At 43.5% G+C, this 15,808-nt stretch overlaps 1 protein-coding gene across 1 annotated transcript in view; it reads left to right on the top strand.

The window, feature by feature from the left end:
• Positions 1 to 15,433, top strand: part of TXLNG (taxilin gamma) — a 58,386-nt gene extending 42,953 nt beyond the window's left edge. The window contains exons 6-10 of the mRNA XM_044235279.1: positions 1,464 to 1,583; positions 3,120 to 3,194; positions 9,046 to 9,138; positions 11,510 to 11,605; positions 12,448 to 15,433. Coding sequence (XP_044091214.1) covers positions 1,464 to 1,583; positions 3,120 to 3,194; positions 9,046 to 9,138; positions 11,510 to 11,605; positions 12,448 to 12,768 — 705 coding nt within the window. The 3' untranslated portion in view covers positions 12,769 to 15,433. The remainder of the gene's footprint in view (positions 1 to 1,463; positions 1,584 to 3,119; positions 3,195 to 9,045; positions 9,139 to 11,509; positions 11,606 to 12,447) is intronic.
• Positions 15,434 to 15,808: the final 375 nt, after the last annotated feature.

Below are 15,808 nucleotides of genomic sequence, written 5' to 3'. Positions count from 1 at the left end.
CTTACCCTGGGTTATTTTGATACAACTTCAAGGTGTTCTATTCCATTCCGTTCATATATATTTGAGGGTGTACCTCAAAAAGATAAGGATTCTCTTTTTAAGCACAACCATGCTATCGTTCTCACACGTAACAAAATTAACAGTAATTACTTAATGTTAAATACTGAGTCATTGTTCAATTTTCTGTAGTTGTGTCTCCCTCCCAATTTTTTTTTTTTTTAAGCTATTTGAATCAAGCTCTAAACAAAGTCCATCTGTTTCACTGATCGGTTTCAAGTCTGTAACATGAAGATTTCCAGGGGTACCTGGGTGGCTCAGTTGTTAACCGTCTGCCCTGGGCTCGGGTCACGATCCCAGGATCCTGGGATCGAGTCCTGCATCGGGCTCCCTGCTCAGCAGGAAGCCTGCTTCTCCCTCTCCTACTCCCCTTGCTTCTGTTCCCTCTCTTGGTGTCTCTCTCTGTCAAGTAAATAAATAAAATCTTTTAAAAAAATGATTTCCTCTTCACTCATTTTTTTTTTCCTTTGAGTGTTTATTGAAGGAACTTTTTTGCCCTAGAGAATAAATTTTATATTAGATTATAAAGGCCTCAGTTTTCTTAAAATTGTTCTTTTAGTTTTTAATATGACAGTCTGACACATGATAGATGTAGAAAACTTGAAAACTATGTACATTTAAGCACATTACATGTGAGTCTTATTTTGAGTGTAATCAGATGGTCTTTGGTCAGGAAGAGTTACTCTGCACATCTGAGAAGGGGTTTTCTGATGACTGTATTGTATGTAAATAACTACTTAGCAATTTTGTTTGGAAATCGTAATGACATTTTATCCAATGTCTAGTATGTGCTGGGCACCAGGCACCTTACACAGCAGAACCACCACATTGGCTTTAAGAGCTCTGCAGCAAATGTGGTTATCTCTGCTTGGAGGAGGGAAGCGAGAGTCAGCAAGGGGAAAATCTACCCCAGGCCACGCACCAGCCAGGACTTGACCTGGGGCTGCTTCAGTTGTCACCGCGTGCTGCCTCCGGCTGAGAAATTTGGGAAACTTAGAGGGGAGAGAAATACCCAGGAGGTAATGTGTCTGATATATGGGTTTAACAGTTTGATCTCCTTATCCATCTTTTTCTTGATACGTTTTTGAGCCTCATTTTCATTGTAGGGCAGGAGTAGGAAGTACAAGTGTGTGGTTAATGAGGCTTCTTGACAGTCCACCTCCGAAAGGGAGGGGGTCCAGGGTAGCAGCTGGAAGGCTCCTTTCCTGCAAGTGCAAACCCAGGAGGGCTTGCAGAGTGATGTAAAGCTCACTCTTCTATAAACTCATGGACCCAGTGTCCTCAGCTATGGTGGTATTAGCAGGAAAAGCAGGGTAAGAATAAACAAGGTATTGTAACTTGTGTTGTTTCCTCATCATTGTGTTTCTTTTTCATTAAGTGATGTAAGAAATTTACTTCTCCCATAGCATATTGATAAAGTGTTCAAACACAAGGAATTACAACAGCAGCTTGTGGATGCCAAGCTTCAGCAGACGACACAGCTCATAAAAGAAGCTGATGAAAAACATCAAAGAGAGAGAGAGTTTGTAAGTTCTCTTTCTTAAAAAAAGAAATTTATTGTCAAAATTGTAACCAAAGCCATTCAAAATACTTATTCTACGTTAATAGAGCACCTGGGTCATGCTAATTGGTTTTTTGTTCTAGACTGAGAAAGCCATGTGTGTGTTAGAAAGTATTTGGCTATTGATTTCTGTTTAACTTTTTTTTTTTATGCAGAAGACACCTGGGAGAGATTAGACCAAATTAGTGGAAAGATCTGCACTCATTTGACTTTTTCATGCTTACAGTTACTTCACTTTGGTAATGGTCACCAGGTTTAAGAATTATACCAGTATTCAGCACATTAAATGTGGCGGTTCAGTTTAATATTGAGCTTACCAAACACTGGTCTCCTATATACCCTGATACTTTGCTCTCAAACAAGTAACTTGAAACTAGGAAACCTATTTTGTCTATTTACTCTGGTATAATTTTATGATAAAATTTTAACAGAATTCTCTATACCTAATCACTCAGCTTCGTTCCCAGAGTGTATGTTCAGACTATATTGCCTGTCAGTAATTGTGAATACAATGGAATCTCATTGGGTATGTATATTTAACAAATGCAAATTCAACTGTATGTGCGTAGCGTGCCCCCGCCCCCAAATAAAGATGAGAAATGATTATGGCAATGAGGACTGTTAATCCAGCTTTCAGTCAAGTAGCACAGGCCTTGAGGCAAGCGTGGTATGAAGGCTGGGTGAGTGGCCCTCATGATGTGAACTTACCATGTCGAGTGTGGGTCTAGGCTTAAGAGAGACCTCTTTTTCATACAGCACCGTCTTCTGTGAGAATTAAGAATGCTTTCCTGTGCATAATTGAAGAAACTGTTCTTTCCAAAGTGAGGGTATAAATTTCATATATTCACACACACATACATACATTGCACATATATACTTTATAGTTGGTTTAATGACTTTTTAGGGCTTATTTGGCCTACATGTGACTTTTTACTTCAGGGGCTGAATTTCAACAGTTATTTACTATGCAGTTTCACCGTATAACTTTTTCTTGAAAACTCAAGTATATAAATTAAAGCTCTCATCCACTTCTCCCCTGCTTTTTAAGAAGTGATCAGAAACTGGTCTCTGATTTCATTGCTTTGCTCCGTACTCCTTCACTTTGCCTCATCTTGACTGTCAAGGAGTAAAGTGGATTTCTGAGTCGTCCAGATACTCTCAAGATTCCTAGTCATGTTTTCTGCTAATACCAAACTTCTCATTATTTTCACCTGAAACATAACAGTTTAACCCCGAGTTTTGCAAACCTATTATTCGGCCTCCAGGGTACTCTTTCTAAGCAGTAAAAGAGTGTTCCAACATTCCTGAATGTTACCAAGTAGAACAGACTGGACAGGTAATGAACAATTGATGTAACTGAATATTTTATCTATAGGCTTGTAGTTCTTGCTAAAATAATGAGTGGAAGGATTAAGCCTAACTCTCTTTCTCTGGTCATTTGACATTATAATCATATTTGTAATTACTATTAGTATTTTGCCAGAATGTTTCTGTTTTCTAGTTATTAAAAGAAGCAACAGAATCGAGGCACAAATATGAACAAATGAAACAGCAAGAAGTACAACTAAAACAGCAGGTAACTTGACAGCAGGGGATAGTAGCATTTGTTTAAAAAAAAAAAAAATCTATGGTTCATTTGATATATACCTTGAATCTTCTCTAAGGTACTTGTGCTTGTTCCCAGCCAGAGCTGAGACTAGATCACGTGTCCCTCTTGGAGTTTTCCTCTTCATTTAGGGTGACCAGCTCATCCTGATTTGTCCAGGCCTTCCGTGGTCTTAGTACTCAGAGTCCTGTGTCCCAGGAAGCACTTAGGTCTCAGGCAGACTGGGACAGTTGGTGATGCTGTCCGCAGCGTCCCCTTTCCAATACCCCAGGTGTTTCCTCCCTTTCTCAGTCGGCTTCCATTTGGGTCTGCTAATCTTCAACTAAAGAAGAACCGAGGAGTCTGCAGATTGGCACTCTTTTGTATTAAGTTGAATTGTATGAAATCGCTAAGACTTCTTTGACCTACAGAAATGGCAGTTTCATATAGTTGAACCTAAAATCTTCAGAATTTTGTGCTGTGAGCACATAACCCATTTTAAAAATTGCCTATAACCACTCTCAGAGCCATGTGAGATAGTAATTTTAATGGGGGCCATCCCTACTTTTTCTTCTCTTTAAAGTATATGACACGCTATTGTTAAGTATAGTCACCATGCTGTACATTAGATCCTCCAAGCGCATTCATCTTCTAACTGAAAATTTGTACCCTTTGACCATTATCTTTGGATGTCCCCTTCCCATCAGCCCCTGACAACCACCACTCCACTTTCTATTTCTAGGAGTTTGGCTTTTTCAGATTCCATATATAAGTGAGATCATACAGTGTCTTTCCTCTGGCCTATTTCACCTAGCATAATGTCCTAAAGGTCCATCCATATTATCACAAATGGAAAGATTAATTTCTTTTTTTTTTTCTTTAAGATTTTATTTATTTACTTGACATAGAGATCACAAGTAGGCAGAGAGAGAGGGGGGAAGCAGGCTTCCTGCTGAGCAGAGAGCCTGATGCAGGGCTCCATCCCAGGACCCTAAGATCATGACCTGAGCCGAAGGCAGAGACTTAACCCACTGAGCCACCCAGGCGCCCCTCTTTTTTTTTTTTTTAATGATTGAGTAATATTGTATTATGTATTTATATCACATTTTCTTTATCCATTCATCTGTTAGTAGGCACTTAGGCTGTTTCCATATCTTGGCTATTTTGAATAATGCTGCAGTGAATATAGGAGTGCATATGTATCACTTCTAGATAGTGATCTCATCATCTTCAGGTATATACCCAAAAGCAGGATTCCTATGGGGCGCCTGGGTGGCTCAGTGGGTTAAGCCTCTGCCTTTGGCTCAGGTCATGATCTCAGGGTCCTGGGATAGAGCCCCGCATCGGGCTGTCTGCTCAGCAGGGAGCCTGCTTCCCCCCTCTCTGCTTACCTCTCTGCCTCCTTGTGATCTCTCTCTCTCTCTCTGTCAAATAAATAAATAAATAAATAAAATCTTTAAAAACAAACAAAAGTAGGATTCCTAGATCACATGCTAGTTCTGTTATTAATTTTGAGAAACCTCCATATTGGTTTTCACAGTAACTGCTGATTGACCTGCCCACCAACAGTGCCCAGTATTTCCCTTTTCTCTACACCCTTGCCAACATTTGTCATCTCTTGTCTTTTTGATAATAGCCATCCTAACAGGTGAGATGACATCTCATTGTGGTTTTGATTTGCATGTCCCTGAGTAGTAGTGGTGTTGAGCACCTTTTCATGTTCCTGTTGGCCATTTGTAGGTCTTTGGAAAAATGCCAGTTCAGGTCTTCTGTCCATTTTTAAATTGGATTATATTTGTTCTTTTGCGCTTGAATTGTGTGAATTCCTTATAAATGTTGTATATTAACCCCTTATCAGGTATATGGTTTCCAGGTATTTTTACCCATTCCATAGTTGCCTTTTCATTTTGTTGTTTCTTTTGATGTACAGAAGCTTTTTAGTTCAGTGTAGTCCCTCTTGTTGATTTTTGCTTGCATTGCTTGTGCCTTTGGTGTCATGACCAAAATTTCCAAGACTGCTTTCAAGAAATTTTTTTTAAATTTAATTTATTTATTTGATACACAGAGAGAGATCACAAGTAGGCAGAGCAGCAGGCAGAGAGAGAGAGAGGGAAGCAGGCTCCCCGCTGAGCAGAGAGCCCCATGCGGGGCTCGATCCCAGGACCCTGAGATCATGACCTGAGCCAAAGGCAGAGGCTTAACTCACTGAGCCACCCAGGTGCCCCTCAAGGAATTTTTTACCTGTGTTTTCTTCCAGGAGTCTTTATGGTTTCAGGTCTTATGTTTAAGTCTTTAATTTTTGTGAATAGTGGTAAGAGAGGGGTCCGGTTTTCCCAACACCATTTATTGAAGAGACTGTCCTTTCTCCATTGAGTATTCTTGGCTCCTTTGTCAAATATTGGTTGACCATAGTGTATGGGTTTATTTCTGGGCTCTCAACTCTTTTCCTTTGTGTCTCTGATTTTATGCTGGTAGCATACTGTTTTGATTGCCTTAGCTTTGTAATATAGTTGGAAGTCAGGGAGCATGGTGCCTCCATCCACTTTTGTTCTTTCTCAAGACTACTTTGGCTATTCCAGCTCTTTGGTGGTTCTATTCAAATTTTAGGTTTGTTTTTTTCTATCTCTATAAAAATACCATTGGGGTTTTGGTAGGGATTAAATATAGATGGCTTTGGGTAGTGCGGACATTTTAATAATATTAACTTCTGATCCTTGAACACAGATATATTTCCACTTTGTGTTGTTCAAGTTTTTCATCAGTGTCTTAGTTCTCAGTGAGTAGATCATTTATATCCTTGGTTAAATTTATTTCTAAGTATTTTATTGATTTTGATGCTATTGTAAATTTAGGTTTTTTAAAAAAAATTTTTTCAGATATTTTGTTGTTAGTGCATAGAAATGCAACTGATTTCTGTATGTTTGTTTCACATTCTGAAACTTCACTGAGTTGAACAGGTTTTTGGTGGAGTCTTCAGGATTTCCTGTATGTAAGATCATTTTGTCAGCAAACAGACACAATTTTACTTTTTCCTTTTTGATTTGGATGCCTTTTATTTTTCTTGCCTAATTGCTCTGGCTAGGTTTTCTAGTAGAAGGAAAGCTTTTAAACCTTTAATGGTTGAGTACGATATTAGCTGTGAGTCTGTCATGTATGGCCTTTATTACATTGAAGTATATTCCTTCTGTCCCCAATTTGTTGAGTGTTTATATCGTGAATGGATGTTGTATTTTGTCAGATGCTTTTTCTGCACTTGTTGAGATGATCATGATTTTTCTCTTTTATTTTATCAATGTGGAATGTCACATTTATTGATTTGTGTATGTTGAACCATCCTTGCATCATCACAGGGATGAATTCCATTTGGTCATGGTCTGTGATTTTTTTTTTTTTTTAAAGATTTTTTATTTATTTATTTGACAGAGCGAGATCACAAGCAGGCAGAGAGGCAGGCAGAGAGAGAGGAGGAAGCAGGCTCCCTGCTGAGCAGAGAGCCCGATGTGGGCCTCGATCCCAGGACCCTGAGACCATGACCTGAGCCGAAGGCAGCGGCCTAACCACTGAGCCACCCAGGATCTTTTTAATGTGCTATTGAATTTGGTTTGCTAGTATTTAATTGAGAATTTTTGCGGCTATATTTATCAGGGATGTTGGCCTATAGTTTTTTAATAGTATCCTTATCTGGCTTTAATATCAGGGTAAAGGCTGACCTTATATAAAATGAATTGGGGAGTGTCACTTCTCTTCAGTATCTTTTTTTTTTTTTGGAAGACTTTAGGAAGAATTGACATTCATTCATCTTTAAATGTTTGGTGGAGTTCACCCATGAGACCATCTGGGCCTAGGCTTTTCTTTGTTGCTTCCCTGTTTTTTAGTCCAAACCCCTTGTTTGTCCTAATGTAGTCTTTCACTGTATTTGTCTAATGCGTAGTAAGGGTAGCAGATACTGCCTCCTCACTCAAAGGAAAGGTACAGAAAATACTTCTGATGTCTTTATGGACAGGTGAAATTAGGCGTTTACCTATAGTCTACCCTTTTCCAAGTAACTAGATTACATTCTGTTGAGAAAAGTGTTTATTTTAAAAGTTTCTTATACAACACATTTATATTTAATGTTGTAAGGTCTCTAAATTAGTTCTAAAATGCACTTGATACATTGAGACTGGTCTGAATTTTTTTTTAAGATTTAATTTATTTATTTAATAGAGACACAGCCAGAGAGGGAACGCAAGAAGTAGGCTTCCTGCTGAGCAGTGAGCCTGATGCGGGTCTCGATCCCAGGACCCTGGGATCATGATCTGAGCCAAAGGCAGACACTTAACGACTGAGCCACCCAGGCGCCCTGAGACTGGTCTGAATCTTTAAGAGCACCTCTTTTGAATGCTGTTTTGTCTTTGGGCATGTTTTATGATGAGGTGATGCTCATTTCCTGTAAAGGTAGCCTAACTTTGAAAATTCAAGTTTTCTTAACTTGCCACGTAACCTAGGATTGTGCTAGATTGCTTCCAGGAAATTTGAACCCCTTATTAGCTCTGAGTTGTCCATATAAATGGAGAAGAGTATTGATATGGAAAAGGCATATAGTCTATTTGTAGATGGCTTTGGAAGATGGACTTAAATGTGGGAGTCATTGCTAATTCTCCAGGGCAAAGCACCAGAGGACCCTTCTGTGAAGCTCCCAGGCAGCTCGGATTCTGTTGGATTGTTACCATTGAAACTTCTGTTGTCAGTGATACGTGTCACCCTGGGTCGTGTTTTTTGATCATTAGTTTGGTTCCTTTGCTGTCATGTCTTACTTTTCCTAGTCTAAATGTGGCTGTGCTTGCCAAGTGTTGGTCTCATTCTATGCTCTTACCATGTCAGTGTCCAGCATTTGTTGAGGAGAGCGTTGGATTGGTGTTGGTTGACCCGTTGTTCTGTGATGCAGGCATGGAAGTCTCGGTGACATGGTAGTTGCCACTTACTAACTTACCAGTATGGGCCAGTTTTGAGCTCTTAGATGGAACCGTCTACCTGGATATTCCATCTTCGAGGAAAACAGCTATGAACATGCATTTAAAACTTTTGATATTCTATAACACACCAGGAATAATATTGTGGTTATCACAATTTCCAGTATTTGAAGTGTACTTTAGAGCCATGGCCCCCAATACCCAACTCAGTCCAAATTGAATGTCCAAACAATCCATCACACTGAATTCTCCCACCTGCGCTCCCCGCAAGCCAGTGCTTCAACTTCTGTTTTGTTTTCCTGCCTGTGTTAAGGAGAGAGCTATCCTTGATACCAAGCTAAGAACTGTGCAGGTGGTGTTCTAAAAGAATGCTCTTTTTTCCATGGACAATTTCTCAAATGTAAGGAGAGGTAATTGGTGGATTGGAGCTAGTAGATATTTGTACATTTTATTTAAAAAAATTTTGTATTTATTCTTTGACAGAGATCACAAGTAGGCAGAGCAGCAGGCAGAGAGAGAGTGGGAGAAGCAAGCTCTCTGCTGAGCAGAGAGCTGGACACAGGGCTTGATCCCAGGACCCTGGGACCATGACCAGAGCTGAAGGCAGCCGCTTAACCGACTGAGCCACCCAGGCACCCCTGTTTGTACATTGTAAACATTTTACATCTAAAGATGTTTAAGTCAACAAAATTTCCTCAGTTTCAGGGGATTCAGTGGGTTATAGAACTTCAGCTGTCTCTGGTGGCCGAGGCTGGGTGTGCGTTCCTCTTCCTGTCACTTGGATCAGATAACTCCTGTGTAACCATATTGTGTCCTTGTAGAAAGTCTTTAGGAATTGCTTTAAATTGTTTACCTGGAACTCAGAATATTTCATTACTTCTTTTCTGTAGCTTTCTCTTTATATGGATAAGTTTGAAGAATTCCAGACTACCATGGCAAAAAGCAATGAATTGTTTACAACCTTCCGGCAGGAAATGGAAAAGGTACTTGCATATTTTTAGTAGAATATTACCTAAAAGGGAATTTATATAAGAAGCTGTTTTAAGCACGAACACGATCTGGATGAGTTGCTGTTGTTATGGCACAGTCTTCATTTCTTCTCTGACCCTCCAGTGGCATCCCATTTGCTCATTTTGCTCTCGGTGTGCCCCATGTAGCCAGTGGTCTCTGTGCTTAAATACCAGCTTTATTAAAGTGAAATCCTGTATTAAATACAACTTGTTACACATAAAGTGGTTTCTTTTTTGTTGTGTCTTTTGTTTTATTTGCTCAGTTGCACCCCGTCCCTCCTTCCCAAAGCTTTGTGTTTTTGGAGATTATTTGAAGATATCCAAGCCTGGAATAGTGATTACACCTTCTGGTTGGTTGATTTCATACGCACACACACACATACACATTTATGTATATTTATATTTCCGTATTTTTATTTATATGTAATATAAATGTCAGTGTTTCCATCTTTTTTTTTCTTTTTTTTTTTTTTTAAGTAATCTCCACACCTTACATGGGGCTCAAACTCACAACCCTGAGATCAAGAGTTAACACGCTCCACCGACTGAGCCAGCCAGGTGCCCCAGTGTTTCTACCTTTAGTTGTTTTGGTTTTTTTTTTAACTATACTCCCACTAAATTTTTTTTTTTAAAGATTTTATTTATTTACTTGACAGATCACAAGTAGGCACAAGCAGGCAGAGAGGAGGAAGCGGGCTCCCTGCTGAGCAGAGAGCCTGATGCGGGGCTCGATCCCGGGACCCTGAGATCATGACCTGAGCCGAAGGCAGAGGCTTAACCCACTGAGCCACCCAGGCGCCCCTTCCACTAAATTCTTTCTCCTTCAACCAAACGCATTCTTTATTTGGCTTCTTTTTAAATTTTCTTGTCTACGTTAAGGAAAGCAATATCCTTGATAACCAAGCTGAGAACCAGAGTATATCTATCCATCTGTCCATCCATCCATCAGTCCATCCATCCATCCTTATTTTATGTGGCATATTCCCCTTAAAATGGGACTTTATGAAGTGGTGGTGGGTTGGGTAGAAGTACAGCATTGCCTGGCACTTCCTAAGCATCCAGTAGATGTTCGTCGTGAGTATAACTAGGTCTTACGTAGTAGCTGGGAGAGTGGGCTCTGGGTCGTGTCCCAGCCGCGTCCTATAATGTGTGGCTGGGGACAGGCTGTTGAACCTTTCAGGGTCTTCTGTATAGATAACAAGCACCTACCTCTGTAAAGTGGAGTATTTCAGACAGTGCTTAGCCGTGTTAAGTGCTCAAATTAACCACCCTCCGGTATTTTTGGACCCAGGCGTCGGAGAGTGCGGGCAGTGGTGCATTAGCGTGGCCCGCCGGTCCTTCCGGCCGGTCCTTCCAGCCGAGGGTCCCCGCACTGTTAAGGCTGAACAGAGATTAAGACGGGCTCTGGGGGTCGCTGGCCTTTGCTACTCGCAGCTTAGAGATCGCGGTCGGTCAACACTCGACCCAGATCTTCGCTCTTCGCGTGGCCTCTGTCCCCCCCCTGCCTTGTGTTGCGGTTTTGTGGCAGGGCGCTGGCTCTGTCGGATCCTTGTTTCCCCGGATGCACCTGGCTCGCTGCCCCGCGTGGGGTCGGAGCGGGGGCGCAGTCAGCAGTGCGCGGAGGCATCTTGAAAACGGGGCCCGGGGCCAGGCAGAGAGGGCAGTCTCCCCGTGCATTGCTGAAAACTGGGTTCTTACAGGGTTACGAATGTTCTGCTTATTGGGGGGCCCATTTTCTCTTCAGCAAAACCTGAAGTCAGCCTTGCAGAGTTGGGAGGATGCCCAAAGCTAAGGATAAAACGACCCTTTTTTTTCTTGGTCGCTAGAATGTTCCCGAAGTGACACTGCCTGTAGTTTTGAAACGGATGTGGTCTTGAATGTTGTGGCAGGTCATCCGTTCAGAATCTTTGCAGGGAGCTTGGACACCCCTGTCCTTCCAAGAACCAGACAGATTAGTGACTAGAAGACCCCAACTTGGACATGTTTGCGTCCAGCCCGGGGAGGGGTCTCTCCTGGTCAACCCCAGGCAGAATGAAAGGCGCGCCCCGGCCCAGGTCCGAGTGGCCAGTGTGCGCCGTCGGGCCGCTTCCTCCGCGGGCCGCGGCCTCCGGAGCGGGGAGCAGCTTCCGTGTCCCGCGCTGCGACAGCCCCTCCTTCGCTTCCCGCCGCGGCCCCTGTGGGCGCTCCCGGGGGCCGGGTGGCCGCCCACACACGGGCGCCGCGGTCCCTGCGCGAGGCCGGTGCAGTGAGGGGGGCGGGGGGGGGGGAGCACCGCGGTTCTGTGGTGGGACAGGGTGGAGAGATGGAACTTAGAATTTACATTTGCAACTGTGTTGATTGACAGATGACAAAGAAAATTAAAAAACTGGAAAAAGAAACAATAATATGGCGTACCAAATGGGAAAACAATAACAAAGCGCTTCTGCAAATGGCTGAGGAGGTGAGGTGGTTTCCCACGACTCAGGTGTGTTGGTCGGCCCGGGGACGGATGGTGCCGCCCCCGCAGGGCAGGGCCGCGCGGTGACGGCACTGCCAGAGTTGAGGGCTCTGCGCAGAGCCGGGGCGGGGACGGCTGCGCGCCGGCTGCCGGTGTCCTCGGGGCTCGCGGGGCGGGGGCGGCCGTAGAGCGGCGGGATGTCGCGGGCCTGCAGCTCGTGAACACCGGGGTGGCCGGGGTCCACGCGGTCTGATCGCCGAGTTCCGGGCCGGTTTGCAAAAATCCGGGTGGGGCTGACGTCGCTGCCGCGGGGCCCACCTCCGGCGATGCGGAGACCGGCCCCGCTGCCTGCCTTCCTGCTTGGACGGGCTTCGGAAAAGGCGGCAGAGGACGGGTTTTGCCGGCCGAAGTGTGTCGTGTGCACACACGCAATTTCCCGGCTTGAATCTCGTTCTCACCTAAATGGTAGAACAAGAGAAATCGATGTGGAAAAGAATCCTTTTCTGTGTTTAATCAGGCCTTTAAGTTTCTGATCTTCAGCTTTGTGAGGAGTATCTTGAAATTTCCTTAGTAAATATTCCTTACATCAATACAAAATGCTTTTAAAAGTGCATTTTGGTTATTTCTTTGCCCCCCCCCGGGACCGCGGGGAACCGTTCAGTACCACCTGGTGCGCGTAGACGGGCCGAGCAGCAGCTTCGGCTCAGGTGCGGGGGGAGGAGACCGAACGCGTCCGAGACGTGATTGAACAAGTGGTTTCCAGTGCGGCTCAGGTTCATTCGTTTGCGTCCCGTGAACGGACTCGTGCCCAGCGAGGTTACGTAAGCCGTCTTTTTCCCTTCCAGAAAACTGTCCGTGATAAAGAGTACAAGGCCTTCCAGATCAAACTGGACCGGTTAGAGAAGCTGTGCCGGGCGCTCCAAACGGAGCGGAACGAGCTCAACGAGAGGGTGGAGGTCTTGAAGGAGCAGGTCTCCGGGAGAGCTGCGGGCGAGGATCCGGCGCTGCCCGCCACGCAGCCCTGCCCTGGCCCGGAGGCCCCCAAGGAGCTGAACACTGCTTCTAGAAGCGCCCCGGGGGGCCCCCTGGACGCCGCCCCCAGGCCCGCGAAGGAGAAACCAGCCGGGTCTGCAGGTGCCGCGCCGGGCATCGAGTCCGTTGACTGAAAGGAAGTATGATCACTGTATCGAGAGCTCTATTTTGTGTATAACTTTCTGTTAGTAGTAACTATTGGTTTTGTGGTGAAAATTTTCTTACTTTTTCTACCATATCTGTATTTTCTTAGAACTACTGGACTTACGTGGTACAGGAGGCTGCTTAGCAGTTTTGAATAGTTTTCCTCTATACCTTTTCCTCAGCCGTGTTGCACATCTGCCTCATTTCCCTTCAGTGGAATGCATGTGACCATCACCTTGTCCTATTTTCCCTGTTCCTTGGACAGAATTACTCAAATTTCACTCGAGATAGGGCCGATCATCACAAGGGAACTTTGTTTTGATAATGGTTCCCTGATGTGAACACAATATTGATTCAAACATCCCGCCCTTCCATTAATATAACTAAAAAAAAAAAAATCAAGATGATTTAGTTTTATCTAATAGCCCACTTTAATGCCAAGTAAAAATAAACTAGGGTTGGGTCAGAAATAAGCATAGCATCTTTGATTCAAATTAGCTTTTTGATAATATTTATATCAAATTGACATGGCTGCAAGCCTCAAATACTCTGTTTTGGCAGATGTACATAAAGGTGTCACTTTTACAGTAGTAGATATAGACAAATCATTGGACAAACAAAACAGGCTTAATGTTTGTGACTAAGAACAATCCTACTGCTTTTGGTTTCAGGTTAGAACTAGAATCCATGTTTGAGCTCGGACCACCTAGATGTTCACTCTGGAGTATGGCGGCTTGTTTGCTTTCAGTTTGGGATTTGGGTACGCATCCTCCCCTTCCCGCAGAAGGCAGCCATCGGTAGTTGTCATTTTAAGACAATGAGGGTTAAGTTCATGTGTAGCTTTCATCAAGCAGAAGGCCCTCCGCTACCCTGCTGCCCTTCTAGCTACTTGAAATTTGGGGTTCAACCGTTTGCGAATCCGCCAGCGAAGTTCTCCAGATTTTTAAAAAGGTAATTTGAATTGTGGATCATGCTGAAATGGGTTTTATTTCTAAAACAGAAAGACTGGAACCCACACTTTTAACTTAACTGTGGGAAGACTTGGTAGAGAGTTTTTAGTAATCGAGATCTATGATGCTTTTGGTCTGGTTCTCACCCCTTTTCTTAATTACTGTCTTTTAAGAAAAGAGCCAGTAGTAGGATCAAGGTCTCTATACTCGGACTGAGGGAACTTTCCATATGAAGCACGTTACTTCTCAGTTTTCTCTGTTCTTAAGGATGTTGAATATGGCTGAGATATGCAAAAAAGTCAGGTTATACCATGTAAGCTTGGACTTTGTCCGTGACAAAATTTGCATTGAAATAATTTGTGAAATAGGCTCTACTAGAATTGATATTACCACATTCCACAGAGCAGAACTATCCAACTGACACTGAAATTGCTCACTGGACTGAATCAAAGTCCACTCTGTCCAGTTATAAGGGTTTTCTCTTTAAAAGTGTCTTTGTAAAGTCCTGTCATATTCATGGTCTAGAGTGGGTTGAATGAATTGAAAGTTCTCTCATAGAAGCTTCCGCCGCCATTGGTCATAGGAATCAAGGGGCCAGAGAGTGGAGGGAAAGAAAACCAGAGCTGGTTTTCTCATGACGGTCAAAGAGGAGTCGGAAGCTCAGAGCAAATATCCCCTCCTCTGACGGCCTCCTAGAAATGCTCCTTTCTGCTACTGGATGAAATGTTGGACTCCTTTCCCCTAGAGGAATGCAGGTATTTATCAGAAATATAATCTCCTTTACACTTAGTACTGATGATCTGTTTCCCAAGAACTCCGCTGGATGTACAGCTCTTACTGCTGAAGCCATTCGTGTAGCCCACCACGCTTCTTTGTGGTGCTTGTCCTGTGTGGAAGATTAATTCTCGGACGCGTTGCCTGTCCTCAAGGGCTTTCTAAAGCGATGTGATTAACAGTCCTTGGCCTGCTGCTTTCGGCTTTGACTATGTATCTGTAGCTAGATGCGATCATGGTATTTAAAGGTCGACTCTGTCGGGGACGCGGGAGGGGTCCTTGCGCGATCCTTCCCCCATCACCCTGTGAATACGAACAGGCCCCTCTGCAGACCCCCTCCTAAAGCGATCACCTCACCAGCCCAGTGTTGTGGCTTTGTAGCACGCCTTGTGTCCACCGTGTTCTAGAACACTGTCCTGCTGTTCGGCTGGTCCAGAAAAGGTTTAAATGTCCCATTCACTTCAGCTGCATCTGTCGCATCGTCATGGGATCTTGCTGTGTGTTACTCGTAGTGGCCATAGACTCCGAGGAGCAGAGAATACTTGGGTCTTGGATCATGGACCATTTCACCCTCAGACTTGTTAGGAGTACATTTCTTGGTCTTGAGACCAGTGTTTTTTAGTTATGTATGCAACTGCCTTTATTACACCTGGTTATCACAATCCAATTCTCAGGTGTTGCAGAAAAATCTACCTCTTTCAGACTGTAGATGGAAATAACTGTGAAAAACAAAAGATGCAGAGATCTTCTAGTTTGTGCTAAACACACGGCTTTATTTTTACAGCCCACGTCTTTCATGAGGATACGAATTGTTCAGAGGCAGTCTTGTTTTGCTTTTCAAAGACATTTTGTAGAGATTTTTCACTAATGTGAATCTGATTTTATCTACGCGATTCTGTATAGATTAAGTAAATATGTATGATAAATTTGACAGCATCTGTGTCTCCTTCCATTGCCCATGCGCCCTCACCTGTCGAGCCACTGCAGGGACTGCCGCACACGGTTGGGTTCTCAGGCCTTAGCGAGGACGGAGCACCAGCTCACCCCTGGGACTGGGTGGCAGAGGACTCCTTTTATGTAGCCAGACCTCTGTGCGTACTTTTTGGGGTATTTTTTGCACCTTTAGGGGGAAAAAAAAAAGACCCTAAAAAAATCCTATAGTTTAGCTGCTGTCAAACTGTTTTAAAAAACAGGAAAAAAGCCAACCCTGCATTTCCACAAGTCTTAGCTGCTCCTCGCACATTTCAGGGTGCACCTATTTAAATAGCAAGAGAATTCGGTACATTATAGAGGCATATAGGGAACG

The sequence above is a fragment of the Neovison vison genome, chromosome X (genome assembly GCF_020171115.1).
Source record: "Neovison vison isolate M4711 chromosome X, ASM_NN_V1, whole genome shotgun sequence".
Classification (NCBI taxonomy): Eukaryota; Metazoa; Chordata; class Mammalia; order Carnivora; family Mustelidae; genus Neogale; species Neogale vison.
This window is presented reverse-complemented; position numbering and strand designations above follow the sequence as displayed.